Source organism: Anneissia japonica, unplaced genomic scaffold, assembly GCF_011630105.1.
Source record: "Anneissia japonica isolate Jap-2015-1 unplaced genomic scaffold, ASM1163010v1 scaffold11029_len304543_cov171, whole genome shotgun sequence".
Taxonomy (NCBI): Eukaryota; Metazoa; Echinodermata; class Crinoidea; order Comatulida; family Comatulidae; genus Anneissia; species Anneissia japonica.
Genome location: NW_022688960.1, coordinates 208,880 through 228,345, shown reverse-complemented (window position 1 = coordinate 228,345; position 19,466 = coordinate 208,880). Strand labels below are relative to the sequence as shown.

Genomic DNA, 19,466 nt, shown 5'->3' with positions numbered 1-19,466 from the left:
ATGTGCTATGTTTGGGGCTGAGGTGAGAAAACTATGATTATAGCCTCTATAGAATGCCGAAAATGACATTCTCAGACATAAATTTAAATATCATTCACTTATAAACAAGAAAGTCGGTATAGAATAGTTAAACAATTTCATGTTTATGAATCTATTTTTATCCAACTAGAAAAAAACAACCATAATTGCTACAAATTTCGTGAATTTATGTCTACTAGATTTACACGATTTTTGTTTAGATACATGATATAGGCCTAAATTATACATGTAAAAAACTTTTTTGTAACGAGAATTAGAAACTTTTCTCGCTAATTTGGTTCCTAAAATAAAATGAATAACTCCCATACTTTGCATTGATATTAATCTTGACTTAAAAGTATGCATCGTATTTAATGAATGAAGTGAATATAATTTTGGTCGTTATTGCATTGAAAAAACATTAGTTAATCACTGTACTGGAATTCAATTTCACTCGGTAAACCCTACCACGAGCCGATGTATAATCAAATGTTTGTTCTAATCAAATGATTAAACACTTGATCGAATTTATTGATGATATTGATTTTGATCATCACCATGACACAAGACTATTATTATTATAGTTTAATGACCACTTATTGGATTTCTCGCACAATATCGACCAGCAGCGTATATCCCATCATCCACCTAACAATCTGTATATTGTGTGATGATTCACATCGTCTAGTTATAACTATACAATGATCTATGCCAAAAGTTTTGGTGTACATTATAAATTAGGTGGTTATATTGATTATCTTAATGATTATCCACTCCCTAAATCTCATATTGAGATTTAGTTTGTGTAAAGCATCGTGTGTGTATGTTTGTCTTGTGTAAGGGATTGTCACCTACAAGTAGGACAGTGATATATATTCGCTATTGGCAATCCTTGACACATGTGTTGTGTGCCTAAAGAAAGAAAAGAAAAAAATTTATCTTACCATAGGCATAAATATGTTCACGTTGAATGCCATAAACCACGGAGGTTTTTTTTCTTTTTTTTTTTTTGCACGATCAATAGTTGTGATATTTTGCTACACTAATGCATTATACAATTAAAAAAATAATTTTATTCTCATCGCAAAAGTTTGTTTATTAAAATTTTTCACAAAAAACCCCACAAAGGCCTACCAAATTTATAAAGAAATTGAAATTAATAGGTAGAGTCAGACTCCTTCAATTAGTCCTTATACAAGCACATTCATGATTAAATTTGTCCATTAAATTATTTTTCTTGTGCTGTATCATATTATATTACAGTATATTATATTGTTGTAATCTAAAGTTATCACCCGAGTCTATCCTGCAAGACAGGTTTGTTACGAAAATTTGATATCGTATCGTTAAAAAATACTGACAGTGAGGTAAACCCGATGAGCTCTCACTGGCTAAAGCTAGGTCCGGGGCCCCGGGATATTAATTGGCACTTTTGCAGGGACCATATGGGCCCCAATAACCCAATAAACCAGGCAATTAAGCGTCGAAAACAGAGGAACGGACTAGCATTCTGTACTGTACTACAGACCAGTATGACTCCAATAAGCCTTAGCCACGGGACCTCATGCCTCTTGGTTACTAAAGAACTCTAGTGACTTGATTTTATTTTTTTGCAGGTTGATATGGGGTTTTGTAATTTTGTTGCTTATGTCCTGTGTCATCATATCTTTCGTGAAACTGGTCATTCGCTTTGCAAGCGGTGAAACCTCCACCATTATTACACAAAAGGAAGAGTACAATCTGGAATTTCCTGCCGTCACTATTTGCAATATCAACATGATATCGAGCGATAAAATGAATGACTCGCCAGTGAAAGATATTCTGTTCAGCGACATTTTTATTGGTGAAAAATTGAGCAAAACTGATGTGCCCATGAACACGAACTTGGAAGATATAAATTTATACGCAGAGATTCGAAAAGTGTCGCACGATATCAAAAATATGGTCAACGACTGTCTCTGGCTTTCAGAATACCCTTGTTCATATGAGAACTTTACGGAGGTGATGACAAACGCTGGAGTCTGTTTCACATTTAATTCTGCCTTGAATTCTAGTGGTCTTCGAGTTGGCGGCAGTGGAAGCGAGAATGGGCTGTGGCTAAGGCTTAATGTCGAACAGGAAAAATACGTACCGGTCAGAAACTATGCTGCAGGGTTCAGGGTAATAGAAAAAAAAGACAACGATATATAGGTTATACATATTCTTGATTGAAGATAATTTTGAAAATATGCCTAATAGCCCAGTGACAACGAAAGATCAAAAAATGATTGTTCCGGGTGTTCATGCTTTAGTATAAATATAGCTTACGAATAATGATAATTAACGATAATGAGTGATGATGATAATGATGATTGGCGATGACGATTATAAAATAATAATTATGATGATGATGATAATAATAATGATATTAATTATAGTAATAACTATAATTATAATGATTATGCTAATAATAATATTAATGGTAATAATAATAATAATACTTATAATAATAATAATATTGATAATAATAAATGAATCACTAAATATTGAAATTTGTATTAATCACTGCACAAGGTATCTTGACGACAATGATGATGATGATAATGATGATGATAATAATAATAATAATAAATTCGTAATATATTTATACATGAATTTTGGGAAAACGCCGAACGTTTTGCAATTGAATAACAAATGATAATCCAATTCAGCTTTATTGAAACGTACGGATAACTTCTCATACTTCCAAAGCAAACAAATAGGCAGGTCTTCCGAACTAAAGTCTTTGTTGATAGAATCAAAATCAATTTGCGTCCGTTTGGTTCTGCCTATTTGTTTGCTTAGGATCCTTGTTCTATCATCAAGGAATTTAGTTCGGAAGACCTGCCTATTTGTTTGCTTAGGAAGTATGAGAAGTTATCCCTACGTTTCATTAAAGCTGAATTGGATTACCATTTCTTACGCAATATCTATACATAATAATGTAACAGCCCTATACACAATTAAGTCATTTCCCATTTTTTTTAAAGGTATTGTTGCATAGTCCGAATGAAATTCCAGATGAAATGATGGAGAGATCATTTTTTATTTCCCCCGGATTTATGACCCGTGTTAGTGTCAATAAACAATCGGTAGGTTAACAACAATTATTAATATTTTCAATAGTAATGTTGGAGTATAAAACATTTTTTATAAAGGCATATAATTTTGTGCTTACCGTCACATTTTTAAAATATGTTTTCTGAAATTAAAGCCTAGCATTGTTAATAATATTATTGTTATCTTTAATATTATAATTATTATTATTATTGTTATATATTATTATTACATCTAGTTTATAAAGAGTCAGTAAGAATATATTTTAAAAGAAATTTTATATTTTTCTTCTTTCGTTAGTTTTCGCGTCTCGCAGGGTACTGTCCAAACGATACAGTCGACAACTATACTACTCAAAGCTGTCGTGCTACATGTCGGGCTATCTACACAGAATTGATGTGCGGATGTAGCCTATATTACTCCAAAGGTAAAGGTCGTATTTTATAATGATTTGATGTTTTTGGGGTTAAACACTGATGATAAATTGATGACGTTAGTTTTATTTGCGCCCTGCGTCCTGCGGAAAGGCATGAAACCAAAATGTTTGACCATTCTATTGTTGTTGTATGGTTTTAGATTACTTTCAAAAATAGCTATAGGAGCTATTACAAAGCAACGGTTTATCATTGGAAAGAGCTCGTTAGCTATAGTATGTCTAAGATTTATTCTACTACCCTACATGATTTGTTGTAAACTTGCTTTTAGTGTGTGTTGTAGTTTGTGTGTGGATGAATTATCTCCACTGATTCTCCGCAGTGCATTAAAACGTATTTTACAATTTTGTTTGTTTTATTAAAGGTGCTAAGGAGCCATGTTCAATTGAAACTGCTAACAGATGTATTCGAGAATCAGCTGGTAAGATTGTTGATCATAACGATTTGTTATTGACAGACATAAGTATTATGTGCAAGCAACACTGAAGAACAGTTTAAAAATACATTATCGATATGTTAAATTATCAGTACAGTTAATAAAACGATGCATTCTAAAAACTAATTTATTTCGTGAATTGTTCATGAACATTTAGGTACGGTGGTTCACATGTGTTGAAAAAGTTGCTAACATTATGGTTCCAGTCTCAGTCGTTTCATAGTCATTTTGTTTTCAAATCCGATATACATCTGTCCTTAGAAACATCTATTTATTCAGAAGGAAACACTGCAGTAAACAGTAATTATTGTTAATTATTACAAAGCATTCTGACGAATTCAATCCAGCAATTTAAATAATGTCCACAGGGGCAAAACCAGAACTGGTAATCCCTGCTTTTCTCAGAGAATGCTGTCGAAGGAGTAAAAGTTATTTAAACTAAAAAAATAAGTCATCTATGCTGTGCTGTTTAACCATTGACTCTACTAGGGTAATTTTGATTTCAATTTCTTTCACATCTAATTACTTTGATCAATATTATTATTGATTGGCTAAAGGGCCTTTGTGTTGAATTATGAGTGCCACAACGCGATATTATCCGTGTAAATAATAGGAAAAATCGCCATGTCATTTTTGTTCTGTTTCATCAATGTGTTGGCTATCTACGACTTTGTTGACTAGCTGAAGTAGAAGACGTAAAAATACATACCAACATAGTATCTTTATATCAATCATTGAATACCAAAGTACTTATCGAAACCAGCTACTCTTTCCATAGGTACTAATCAACAGAGTGATATCCCATCGTTACTCAAAGTTAGCGTGATAACAACATCACAGGTGGCGCTATCTACCGTACTACAATACAATACAATTAACTTTATTCAGGGCAATAAACCAAAAATAAAATATACAATCCATGTCTTCTGGAAAAGTTGCAAGAAATAGAGGAAACCACTACTACTACTGCTACTGGAATCCTCGATTTCTTTTACCTTTTCCTGGTATAATTTCGGTTACTCTCCTACCCATAGTGTCTATTTAGATGGCACTATAAATAAAAATATAATTCTAATCCTCTTTAAGTGCATAAGGAATGTCTTGGGATTAAAGCACCATAGCATAACATGGCAACCTTCAAACATGAGAAAGCTTTTTAAATATAGTACTCCAGTAAAATACACGAACAATTGCATAGAAAAAACAAGCAGAAGATAACATTTTTCACTGAAGCATCAAAGATATCTAATGCATAGCCGTTAACAATAACCGGGGAAAAATGACGTGTGGTTTTCTATCTTAGAGTTCTAGCTTGGCACTCACTGCTTCGTACGACGGTTGGTCGACAAATCCGTCTCCGTTCTCTTTGAGCGTTAAACGACGCGACGCCGTCTGCTGAATGTCGATTGCGCGCGCGTCGTTAAGTGCCCGGCTTAAGTAACTAAACACGTTTCTCAAATTTTTCAAACTTTTTAAAATTAAAGTTTATTAATAATTGATTCGAAAATTGGTGGCGTTTTCCGGTTTACAAGTACACGTAAACGACCAGCAATAAAATTCCATATTTTTAGTATCCTGACTTAATTTCAACAATCGTGAGATAAGATCTTCTTTTAGAACAATTCAAAATACATAATCAACCAGCATACTTGCAATTTCGACAACGTAGTATGTATGTTTAGACAATTTTCAAGGTAGGCCGCTGTATAACTCTGAACTTATAACCGCCCAATTTGGTACCCATAAACACGATCGGCGTAACCCTATTGTTTACCTTGACAACAGGCTTTGTAGTCTAGCGAAGTATTCACGCTCGAATAGACACAGTTGTTCTATCTTTGTTGTCGAGATTTGTTAAAGACAATGATATCAGAAACAAGGATGATTTTTTTTTAAAGGAAGAGGATATATTCTTTGCTTTAAAATGCGTTATAAACTGTGATCACCTTATAGGCACACAGAAGGTTAAGAACTTATGGCGTATTTACATTGACAATCATGCAGAACGTGTAAATGTAAATAACATCAGGGTTGAATATAAAAGGGAAGCATATTAACGTACATAATGTTAACCCCTACCTGATAGGAGGAGAAAATGCAACACGAATCCTAGTAAAGGATATACCACTTTCGGTAAGAAATGAAGAAATAACTGATGCATTGAAGAAGTTAGGGTGCACCATCTTAGGAAACGTGCAGTACGCTAAATTTAGAATCAACGGAAAGTTATCACGTTTCTTAAATGGTGACCGATTCATCTTTGTGGAACCTTTCAAAGAAAGTCTGCCACGATTTCACAAAATAAATAACTTCACAGCAAGATTGTTTTACTCATTGAAGATGAACTCGAAACAAATAGTAGTTGCAAAACGAACGATGACAAAGCTTTGAACGCACGAAATGTGATTGGAGTCCTTGAGGATCTCTTAAACAACCCAGGGAATCAATTCAACTAGACGAAAAGGTACAGCGTATCATGAAGGATGCAATTGCCCAGGTCAAGACAATAAGCATTCAAACTTTCCAACTAAGCAAGCAAGAAAAAAAAAGTTGGAACAACGTGAAAAGAAGAAATCAGAAAATGTACTGCAAGAAAAAAAAACCCTCAAGACAGAACATCACAAACTAGCAAAGGTTTGAGGCCGATAACGGACTTCACTACCACGGGCAAACCACATCCAGCAAGTGATGAAACCGCGCAAGTTGCCAGACAAAACTTTGCAGCTAGTAAAAGAAATAAACTCACAAATAGTGGATAAAATAGGAAAATAAATCTGATTCCGTAAGTTAAATAGTATTTTCAAACCGACAACAACCTTGTTTAAATATACAGATTCTATATAAAAAAATTATTAAAAAATACATAAAAAAGAGGGAAAATATATATATATATATATATATATAAATTAAAAGAAAACAAAATATTAACTCAATGCATCTAATATCTCTAAATATCAGAGGGCTTAGAGATAATTACAAAAGAAAGAAGGTTTTTAAGTGGATAGATGAACAAAAAGCATACATTATATTCTTACAAGAAACTCACTATGATAAAAAATATCTGCATATATTTATGATAATTTTTGGAAATAGAAGATGGATTTCCATACTATTTAAGCCAGATATAGATGTAACAGGCATAAAATGTATATATATATATATATATTGATGGAGAAGGCAGAGTCATAATTATAAGTGTGGAAAATAAGAAACATATATTCAACTTGATAAATGTTTATGCTCCAAATAATTACAAAGAAAGGTCACTATTTTTCAAGAATCTTGAAAAGAAAATGACACTCTCTGTAACGATGAAGACAGATTTATATTAATGGGTGGAGACATGAACTGTATATTACAACGAACAAAAAATAAAAAAAAACAGCATTGACCTTTAATATGGCAATCATCACAAACATTAATGTCATGCATGCGTAAACATAAACTTATCGATATATGGCGACACTGCCATAAAAACACAACGCAATTTACATGGAGAAGAAAGAACACATACAGAAGGTTGGACTTTTGGTGTGTGTCTACCGCCCTTCATAAAACTGGTAAAATTAAGTAATACCTGAGACAACTATACAAGGAGATTGGAAACGCGACCGGATTCTATTGTTATCTAGTTACGATGTCTTGTGTTTCATTGATATGCAAATAAGGTTGTTCGAACCGCAAGCGGGCAACTTCCAGACACGAGATAAGCGGATATTTTTGTGGCAGTAAATGTCTGAAATGTATGATATGCGTACATAAGGCTACAATAGGCCTGTAATTCGGCAACCCCTACCCTCAGCCGTCCAGGACTAGGACTAGGACCCTCCGATCATCATCACATCATCTATTACATAAACCACGAACATGTACTAGCACCTATGGTGACAGTGCATTTTCAATATCAGCTCCATCTCTCTGGAACAGTCTTCCACAGCTTGTTATATAAAGGGTAGATTTTCTGGAGAAAGTATTCGATTAATTGAAGACCTACTTGACTACACTGATAAATATAATGAAGAAGGAGCCTTAATATTTACAGATTTTAAAAAGGCGTTTGACTCAGTAGACAGAAATTTCATGTTCAAATGTCTAAAAAGTTTTGGTTTTGGGAACCAATTTTTACATTGGGTTGAAATAATGTATACCAATACAGAGAGTTTCATAATAAACAACGGATGGATAATTATCTGAAAGTTTTTTAATGAACGGTGGTATACGGCAAGGATGTCCTCTTTCTGCATTATTATTTATTTTAGTTGTTGAGGTAATGTCGACAAATATAAGAAACAATGATTTATGTAAAGGCATTAAATTACCGTCTGTAAATCAGGATGAAACTGTAAAAAAGACTTCTATTTAACGTTTAAACTACATAAAGTGCAAAGCAAATGGGAAAATAATCTACAGATGAGTGTCATAGATTGGGATTCATGTTGTAAGAATAAGGTGAATTCTATGATGCACTTAAAATAGATTGGACATTTTTAATTTTAAATTTATTCACATGATACTTCCAACTAATAACAGATTAAAATTGTGGAATCTATCCGCTACAATTTTATGCGATTACTGCAAATTACCTGAAAATGAAGAACACATGTTATTTGAATGCAAAAATATAGAAATATATTGGGTAAAATTTTATTTTTTGTTAGAAACATGTTTTTCTACTCCACCTAATTTAGTACTGTGGAGTAAAATTGTACTTGGTATGTACAATGAGATAACCAATGAAGTAATATCAATATTCACATTTTGCATTTTCAAAAGTAAATTCAATCATAGACTTGGACTCGGAAAAAGCTGTCCATGGATAATGTTTGTTTCCGAGTTGAAGAACTTGATAAAATTTAATTTTTTATTAAATAATGATAAAGCAAAAAAAAAAAGAAGCAAAAATCGATCTTCGTAAGTTAAAATATACCATTGGTATTTAAGCACTGTACCCATGACAAAGGTTTGTTTGTATAATGTTTAAATGATTTTGTGACAACTTGGTTTATTTTTATTGAACAAAAGTGGTGGTAATTAAAGAAATGTAATAACAATATTCTATTATCTTTAGATGCTAATTATTTTGAGAAAAATGTGGCTACGGTGCGTCTCACATACACACAGAGCCAAGATAAACAGAGAGTCTTGGACTTGCACCGTGTGTACACCCCCACCTTACGGTTTTCCATGTTTTTTAATCACTATGTTCTATTGTCCTAACTCTGTTTCAATCTGTTTCATTATTCTACAATTATCATTTCCAAATAACATGTCTTGGTGAAAAGGGAGGCTTCTATGCCTCCTCTGAGTTTATAGCCTCTCTACTGATTCACACTGATTCATTCATTTACCTTATCATATTTTGTTATCTATTTGAAGTATCTTTATATATTTAACAGTTGAAATGTACATAGATTACCGTACTTTTTATATACATTTGATTTGTGTATGATGTATGTTTGTATGTGTAGACATATATTATAATTATGTGATGTAATTCTTTGACAACAAATTGTGCAAAAAAATTATTCTGCTATGATTGAAATAAAGGTGGGATGCACCCACGAAAGAAAAATATATATAATATCATATGGTTTCATTTTAATTAAATGTTACTATTTTGTGTTTCTTCTTACAGAAAGTTGTGTTTGTTCTCCACCATGTAATGAAGAGGCATTCGTTTCAAGTAGTAGTTCTGCCTATTTTCCTGCCGAGGTCTTGGCTGGCTCAATAAGTCAGTCCCTTAATATGTCAATTGATAGAATAAGGTAAGCGAATAGGCACTATTGATTGCTATTTTCACAGTATGTGCACAAATTATAATTAATTAAAAATTAACAGAATGAGGCAAGTACTGGGAGAACGTTTCTAAAATGTGAGGTAGTATTAAGCAAATGTTCAAAGTGATTTTCTCTATCCTTACGACTTTTTCGCAAGAATTTCTTCTGGTTTCAAAAGTATAGTAGAATAATTGTCGATCAATAGGCATTATGGCCTATCGCAATAACTCTAAAATTTGCAATTGATTGAGCAGCTGAATTAAAATATTCGGCTATTGGGCCCTTGATCAAGCTTAAAGATGTTAATAGCTGATCTCTGTTGTGACATTTTCATACAAAGAGTGTTCATTATATAATAATAATAATAATAATAGGTCGTTTTGAAAAAATAATTACCATTTGCCTTCGTTCTTTCCAAGATATCTTTTTACCCAACATGCTTTAAAGCATGACAATAACTTTGGAGATGCGACATTTTGAACCCTCCGGCTTCTAATTCATTGAACATATTTTTTCTTTTTTATTATCGGGTTTCGCGTTCTATACAAAATTGAACATTTTACTTTGTATATCATTGAAGAAGGAATTCAGTGGGTTGGGTAAATTTGAAAAATGACATATTAAGATTGGCAGAACCAATGTTTTTATGATTGACATTTTTCTAAATGAACTTAGAGATCTCTGCCTCCTTTAATATTCTTTAGATGTCTTCATATTTTTGTTGGAAATTTAACAAGCTATACCATATTATTTAAATTTTACAAACAAACTATATTAACTGAATTACTTGAAAGATTAAGGCCAAAATATGGAATTAGTCCATATCATTTTTGTTTTTTGGTGGGGATTTTAAAATCAGAATCCCTCAAGGAACCCAGTTTCATTATCTTACTTTTTCCGTAATTTATTATTTAAGTCCGGAGGATAAAAGCAAATAAACCTTAAATATCCATGATGGGTTTTATTGAGTTAAAATCTTTGATATAAAAAAAACTATGTCGTCTACAAATTGACCTAACTTAATATTTATATATACATTCTACTTTGTCTGCTTGGCGAACTGCGTTACCAAGGAACTCTGCACAGAGTACTGTATATAAGTACGGCGAAATAGGGAATCCTTCAATGGCGTAAACTACGACTAAGGCTAAAAAATTCCGAAGAAAAACCGTTATTTATAACACAACTATAAATATCCTTATAAAGTAATTTTTATTAAATTTATAAATTTATTTTTGAATCCAAATTTGTCTAGTGCATAGTAAACAAAATCCTATCTTATTTTATCGAATACTTTTTCAAACTCAACGAAGAACACAAATTAGGAAGGTTATTTTCTTGTGCATGCTCAGTAATGTCAAATAGCAATTTTATATTCTTACCAATAATATCGTCCCTTAACGATTCTTGTTTGATCAGCCTTATTAACGGATGGTAGTACTGTTTTAGTCGCAATGGCTTTAGAAAGGATCTTGTAAACAACGTTTAATAATGAAATAGGACGCCAGTTTTTCAACATTACCGGAGACTTGTCTTTTTTCTAATCAATGATATTACTCCACGCCTTTGTAAAATACAGAGACTTCCAGCTTGAAAAGAGTATTCCAAAGAATTTATCATGGTTTGGCTAATATATTTCCAAAACAGTTTTCATTTTCTTTATTTTATGGTAAATTATTATATTTTTCTGATTTATACAGTGTTTTTCTTTATTTGATATTAGTTTTGGGTCCGTTATTTCACCATCCTCAGTATTAAGTTTTGAAATGTTTTTTAAAAAAATTATAATTTCCAGGTTCTAAATTAAGGAATTATTTTTCGTATTCTTTTTACCTTCCTCCACCAACTGAGCTCTTGATCTAATCATAGAACCACGGGTTTTAAAATCACAAAGTTGTTCAAGGAATTTTTTTTTTGATTGATTATTTTTATTGATTGATCATTTTTACTGTAAAATTGGTCTTTGCAATTAATTTTGTAATCTTTTAATGCAATTATTTTTCATTTTATTTTGTTTACTAGCAAATTGATTGTTGTTCACCGGATGTTACATTCTATCATTTCCCATATATTGTTAGAATTATTTTCTGCACATTGCATCTTTGTGTATTGTTTTTGTAATATCATTTCGTATTTAGACTACATTAAGTAAAATCTTAAGATAATGGGTTCAGATTTTTCATATTTTTGCATAAAATTGGTGAACTATTAAGAAAATGGGTCCACATTATTGGAATTTACGCGTTAAGTGGGTTCACCCTGATATTGTCCCGCATTATTTGAAAATCCTTTGAATATACAAAATGTGTATACGGCAGTGACGTATTTTTTTTTTCGATCGGGGCACTAATTCAATTGATGGTTTGTGTAAAAATATGTAAAATTTTCAGGAGCTACAAGATATGCACGTCTTACAGCATCGTAGTCTAGCGCCCTCTCTTATTCATAAACCGATTTGGAAGCAGTATGAAACACTGAATTGTGTCAATTTACAAAATACCTTTAAGCATAAACCGCCATAACCTGCTCATATAACTTAATATACAAATCTCACAAAATGAATTGATTTCAAGAAAAAAAGAACCCTAAAACTGCACACAAAACAATCATACAATTAACATATAAATTGATGAGTTTTTACAACATATACAATAATTAATTATATAATAATAGCAAGAGCATTCGGCAGGGAGCACATCTCCGCCCACTGCAAATCCCTTTCTATAAAATAAATCTCTAAAAATGTGCTCCAAATTTACTCCGCTTCTCTTCAAAAACACACAGTAACTCGCCCAAACACTTTTTATTTCAAATAGGGTTTTTTGGACTCTTTTTTAGAGCAGGTATTTTTGGATTTTGTAATCCAAACAGTTTCACCAAAATTCACTATCAGCCTTTTTTTCATTGCACAAGTTACGTTTTAAACAGAGAATCCAAGCAATATCTAGTATTGAAATATTTTATTTTCAAATACTGACACTATATAAAATGTGAAAACCCACTTAATTACTTTCCAACCACCACTTATTAACACTAAACACTAACATGGCCAAACGTAAACACCTTTTATTGCATTAGTATACCTGACCATTCCTTACTTCTTCTGGTTAAACACACTGGAACGTTTTATTCTTATAGTTGACAAAAAATACATGCCAGTTATTGGTGTTGAAATGGAAATATTATGCAAATAGTCAAATTAATAAGAAGGTTCTTACGCGTCACATGTTTAAATAGGCCTATAAAGATGTATTAAAAATCAGTTCCCAAAAAAAATTTAAGTTACTGTATATTAAACGCTGTACACAATTACAATAATTGCACATATTTGAATATTCATCATACAGCTATTGCATCTGCCTACGGTATACGGTAAGCATATTCTTTCAATGGTCGTTATATCCATACCCTACTTCCGATCGTCACCAAAATTGAAACATTCCTTCATCAAAACTATTCTGGAAAGTGTCATTTAGATTACTTGATAATATTTTTTTAGAGATAGGGACCTTAGCACTTTAAATGACCCTGAAATTCCAGGAATATCCAGGAATATTTACAATGCTATTAGTTTCTCCATTTAGCCTCGTTTTAGTTACAACTGCCAATTCAATTTAGTACTTATTTAGGGTCACCTCAGGTTCATCAACTTTATTTGTATTTGATTTTACGTTGGTTAAAAATATGTTGGGCATGACAGAACATTATTTGTATACTCTCACTAGTCTCAATATCCACAAGATGATTGGTCGCTTGTTATCTCGGTTTAAGTGTTCTTGAATTTGATCTACTATTTATACTGGTATATATGCGTATAAATTATTTTGCTTTAAAAAAAATCTTGCTTGCTATTTTTCAGAATGAATTTCGCCGAGTTGACTATTTTCTACAAGTCTTTAAGAGTGGAGCACTCTACTATGGTCTTATCCTACGATATATACAGCATGTTTGGTAAACAATTAAAGATTTTTTTTTTTTACAGAAGTAGTGTTAGGTATATTAGTTGTTCACACTGTCCTTTTATTACTTTTAACGCAAATACACATATATATTGTATTATTTTGTCAGTATTATATTGCTTAATAGTCAATTAATCGAATTGCCAAACTTGCTCTCGGTCAAAACGGTCCTACATCAGTGAGAATAGTAGTGTAGGGTTGGTAGTAGTGCAGTATTAGTGCAGTAGGCCTAGTAGTAGTAGTAGTAGTAGTAGTAGTAGTAGTAGTAGTAGTAGTAGTGGTAGTGGTAGTGGCGGCGGTGGCGGCGGCGGCGGTGGTGGTGTACGGTAAGAATGGCCCCTGCAAAAATGGCCAAGGAAAAAATGGCCCCGGTAAAATGGCCCCTGTAAAAATTTCCCCGGTAAAAATGGCCCCAAATAGCAGGTAGGTAAAAATGGCCCCAATAATAAAATTCTGTATTAAAACTGATTTAAACAAAAATAAAAAAATCATTATGCATTTTTTAAAACTTAAATAATTTAGTTTTTTTAAGGAATCTAAAATCAAATACGGTAACTTGCCATTTAGATTTCATTTTCGCAGGAATTACATATTTAATGATACAATATTCAAAGATAAAAAAAGCCATGAATAACACTTTTGAAAGTCCCATAGTGGTAGTTGGCAGGTTATCGGAAATTTTTATTTCAAATTTCACGAAAATTGTCTATATCATTTCCTGCAAGTTCGTCGTTCAAAACTGGTGCCGAATCAATGTTTTAGGGCTTTCCCATCATCAGAGCCAATAATAATAATATAAATAATTGGTCGCTAATATAGTAATAATATTTAACAATAATAATTTAAAAAAAATACTTAGACCTAACAGCTGCCCATACAAAAAAGATCTATTAATTAATCAATCAGCAGGGTACTCCTAGACCTACTCATAGGAGCTAAAAACTAAGTTATTTTAGTTCTCAAATATGCATATGGTTTATGTTGATTTATTAATTCAATTTTTGTTACAAGGTATTTTACAGCATTTAATTCTTTTTTTAATTTTTTTTTTTTGAATTTTATAATTGAGGGCCATTTTTTATTTATTGATTCAATTCTTGATTACAGTATTTAAATATTTATAGATTTAAACAAAAATATCATTTCTATTAATAATTTTTTTTTCATTGTGGGCATTTTTACCTACTTGTCATTTGAGGCCATTTTTACTTGGGGTCATTTTGACCGGAGCCATTTTTTCCTGGGCCATTTTGACCGGGGCCATTTTACCTACATTCAGCAGGCGTCTAGAACACAAAAATTTCGCGGGGCCATGCCCCCGGACCCCCATAGGACAGTGTTGTCTCGATCGGCCCAACTTTCAGCTCCCCTTTCGGCCCCCCCCCCCTTTTGGACATTTCTGGATCCGCCCCTGTCACAAAGGAAGTTAAAAAAACTATGAAGAAAACAGGTCTTTATTGAAGTTGGTAGCCTAATTGTAGGCTTAGAACTTAGAACCCACTCCCTCAAAAACCTGGAAATGCATACATCTTTTAGAAAGTAAAAAAATGACCACCGAGCACTGATAGATTGCAAATGAATACGGTATAGCAAGAAAAGCAACGACAGGAATGGTATGTGAATTTCAAATCAAGCAGCGTTTACAATGGAAAAAGAATTGAAAAATAATATTGGAAAACAAAGAAAATATCTAATTAATAACCGTGTAATACTGCATTATATGGGAAGTAAAATATAGTTTTCCAGGCCTTGTACGCACCCCACCAAGTTTTCATGACAGTCGAGAATGTCTGAATAGAACATTTTTAATTTTAAATAAAATCTGAAATACAGGTCTCCCTCCAATTAAAAACCTCTCCAATTAGATACTACTCCAATTTAGGACCACTTTTCTGTATTCCCAAATTCACAAATGTCTTTTATCTTATTTTAGAGACCAAAGCTGCTAAGGACAATGGAAATCAAGGTCCCAAAAGTTGTGATTCTATTTTTGAGTAATATTGCAGATTGCATGGTTGCATAGTAAAGTCCTTGGAACTAATTGCACATTAGAACTTTATATTTTATCCTACCAGATGCGTATTGCCTTAATATTTAAATAGTATGCTACTATTAAATAATAATAATAATAATAATAATAATAATAATAATAATAATAATAATAATAATAATAGTATGCTACTTAGTGATTAATAGCTCTTAGTCCATGACAAAAAATTGTTGTATTGTTGCTAAATTTGCATATGCGTAAATCTGTTGCCAGCCAGTCATATAAAAAGACTAGCGCGAGAATTCGAAGTACTCTCAAATTTACCACCATACGATTGAGTCAACCCACAGTGTGCATTGGACGCACGAAACTGCATAAGCTTAGGCCTTTGTGAATTTACACAATTGGTAGAACCGTGATAAAGTGGTTTTTGTTCAGTTATAAACCGACGGAATGGGGCGAGTTAGCATAGAAACTCTGACAAGGCTCGCAGCTGAACATTGTGAGTATTTGAATAATTGTTATAAGTGAAAGTAATGTAATGCCTATGGATATTTATAAATAGATTATAATGAATACCATTAAATGTTAATGCATGGATACTTGGATTATAATCTGAAAACTATTATAGCAGTTAATATATAGGTGGAACATTAACGTGTATTATTGATGTATGTATAATTATATCTGTATATGTTGCATATATGTATGTATGCTGTCTCTTATACACATCTGAACCACGGGTTTTAAAATCACAAAGTTGTTCAAGGAATTTTTTTTTTGATTGATTATTTTTATTGATTGATCATTTTTACTGTAAAATTGGTCTTTGCAATTAATTTTGTAATCTTTTAATGCAATTATTTTTCATTTTATTTTGTTTACTAGCAAATTGATTGTTGTTCACCGGATGTTACATTCTATCATTTCCCATATATTGTTAGAATTATTTTCTGCACATTGCATCTTTGTGTATTGTTTTTGTAATATCATTTCGTATTTAGACTACATTAAGTAAAATCTTAAGATAATGGGTTCAGATTGTTCATATTTTTGCATAAAATTGGTGAACTATTAAGAAAATGGGTCCACATTATTGGAATTTACGCGTTAAGTGGGTTCATTACAAAATACCTTTAAGCATAAACCGCCATAACCTGCTCATATAACTTAATATACAAATCTCACACAATGAATTGATTTCAAGAAAAAAAGAACCCTAAAACTGCACACAAAACAATCATACAATTAACATATAAATTGATGAGTTTTTACAACATATACAATAATTAATTATATAATAATAGCAAGAGCATTCGGCAGGGAGCACATCTCCGCCCACTGCAAATCCCTTTCTATAAAATAAATCTCTAAAAATGTGCTCCAAATTTACTCCGCTTCTCTTCAAAAACACACAGTAACTCGCCCAAACACTTTTTATTTCAAATAGGGTTTTTTGGACTCTTTTTTAGAGCAGGTATTTTTGGATTTTGTAATCCAAACAGTTTCACCAAAATTCACTATCAGCCTTTTTTTCATTGCACAAGTTACGTTTTAAACAGAGAATCCAAGCAATATCTAGTATTGAAATATTTTATTTTCAAATACTGACACTATATAAAATGTGAAAACCCACTTAATTACTTTCCAACCACCACTTATTAACACTAAACACTAACATGGCCAAACGTAAACACCTTTTATTGCATTAGTATACCTGACCATTCCTTACTTCTTCTGGTTAAACACACTGGAACGTTTTATTCTTATAGTTGACAAAAAATACATGCCAGTTATTGGTGTTGAAATGGAAATATTATGCAAATAGTCAAATTAATAAGAAGGTTCTTACGCGTCACATGTTTAAATAGGCCTATAAAGATGTATTAAAAATCAGTTCCCAAAAAAAATTTAAGTTACTGTATATTAAACGCTGTACACAATTACAATAATTGCACATATTTGAATATTCATCATACAGCTATTGCATCTGCCTACGGTATACGGTAAGCATATTCTTTCAATGGTCGTTATATCCATTCCCTACTTCCGATCGTCACCAAAATTGAAACATTCCTTCATCAAAACTATTCTGGAAAGTGTCATTTAGATTACTTGATAATATTTTTTTAGAGATAGGGACCTTAGCACTTTAAATGACCCTGAAATTCCAGGAATATCCAGGAATATTTACAATGCTATTAGTTTCTCCATTTAGCCTCGTTTTAGTTACAACTGCCAATTCAATTTAGTACTTATTTAGGGTCACCTCAGGTTCATCAACTTTATTTGTATTTGATTTTACGTTGGTTAAAAATATGTTGGGCATGACAGAACATTATTTGTATACTCTCACTAGTCTCAATATCCACAAGATGATTGGTCGCTTGTTATCTCGGTTTAAGTGTTCTTGAATTTGATCTACTATTTATACTGGTATATATGCGTATAAATTATTTTGCTTTAAAAAAAATCTTGCTTGCTATTTTTCAGAATGAATTTCGCCGAGTTGACTATTTTCTACAAGTCTTTAAGAGTGGAGCACTCTACTATGGTCTTATCCTACGATATATACAGCATGTTTGGTAAACAATTAAAGATTTTTTTTTTTTACAGAAGTAGTGTTAGGTATATTAGTTGTTCACACTGTCCTTTTATTACTTTTAACGCAAATACACATATATATTGTATTATTTTGTCAGTATTATATTGCTTAATAGTCAATTAATCGAATTGCCAAACTTGCTCGCGGTCAAAACGGTCCTACATCAGTGAGAATAGTAGTGTAGGGTTGGTAGTAGTGCAGTATTAGTACAGTAGGCCTAGTAGTAGTAGTAGTAGTAGTAGTAGTAGTAGTAGTAGTAGTAGTAGTGGTAGTGGTAGTGGCGGCGGTGGCGGCGGCGGCGGTGGTGGTGTACGGTAAGAATGGCCCCGGCAAAAATGGCAAAGGAAAAAATGGCCCCGGTAAAATGGCCCCTGTAAAAATTTCCCCGGTAAAAATGGCCCCAAATAACAGGTAGGTAAAAATGGCCCCAATAATAAAATTCTGTATTAAAACTGATTTAAACAAAAATAAAAAAATCATTATGCATTTTTTAAAACTTAAATAATTTAGTTTTTTTAAGGAATCTAAAATCAAATACGGTAACTTGCCATTTAGATTTCATTTTCGCAGGAATTACATATTTAATGATACAATATTCAAAGATAAAAAAAGCCATGAATAACACTTTTGAAAGTCCCATAGTGGTAGTTGGCAGGTTATCGGAAATTTTTATTTCAAATTTCACGAAAATTGTCTATATCATTTCCTGCAAGTTCGTCGTTCAAAACTGGTGCCGAATCAATGTTTTAGGGCTTTCCCATCATCAGAGCCAATAATAATAATATAAATAATTGGTCGCTAATATAGTAATAATATTTAACAATAATAATTTTAAAAAAATACTTAGACCTAACAGCTGCCCATACAAAAAAGATCTATTAATTAATCAATCAGCAGGGTACTCCTAGACCTACTCATAGGAGCTAAAAACTAAGTTATTTTAGTTCTCAAATATGCATATGGTTTATGTTGATTTATTAATTCAATTTTTGTTACAAGGTATTTTACAGCATTTAATTCTTTTTTTAATTTTTTTTTTTTGAATTTTATAATTGAGGGCCATTTTTTATTTATTGATTCAATTCTTGATTACAGTATTTAAATATTTATAGATTTAAACAAAAATATCATTTCTATTAATAATTTTTTTTTCATTGTGGGCATTTTTACCT

The 19,466-nt window shown here is 32.0% G+C and overlaps 1 protein-coding gene across 1 annotated transcript in view; it reads left to right on the top strand.

Annotated features, from left to right (window-relative positions):
* LOC117124320 (acid-sensing ion channel 4-A-like) overlaps window positions 1-15,697 on the top strand; it is a 40,519-nt gene extending 24,822 nt beyond the window's left edge. Inside the window, exons 2-8 of the mRNA XM_033270515.1 lie at window positions 1,635-2,178; window positions 3,027-3,128; window positions 3,394-3,520; window positions 3,892-3,948; window positions 9,599-9,728; window positions 13,600-13,691; window positions 15,633-15,697. Of these exons, the coding sequence (XP_033126406.1) occupies window positions 1,635-2,178; window positions 3,027-3,128; window positions 3,394-3,520; window positions 3,892-3,948; window positions 9,599-9,728; window positions 13,600-13,691; window positions 15,633-15,697 (1,117 nt within the window). The remainder of the gene's footprint in view (window positions 1-1,634; window positions 2,179-3,026; window positions 3,129-3,393; window positions 3,521-3,891; window positions 3,949-9,598; window positions 9,729-13,599; window positions 13,692-15,632) is intronic.
* The last annotated feature ends 3,769 nt before the right edge of the window (window positions 15,698-19,466 follow it).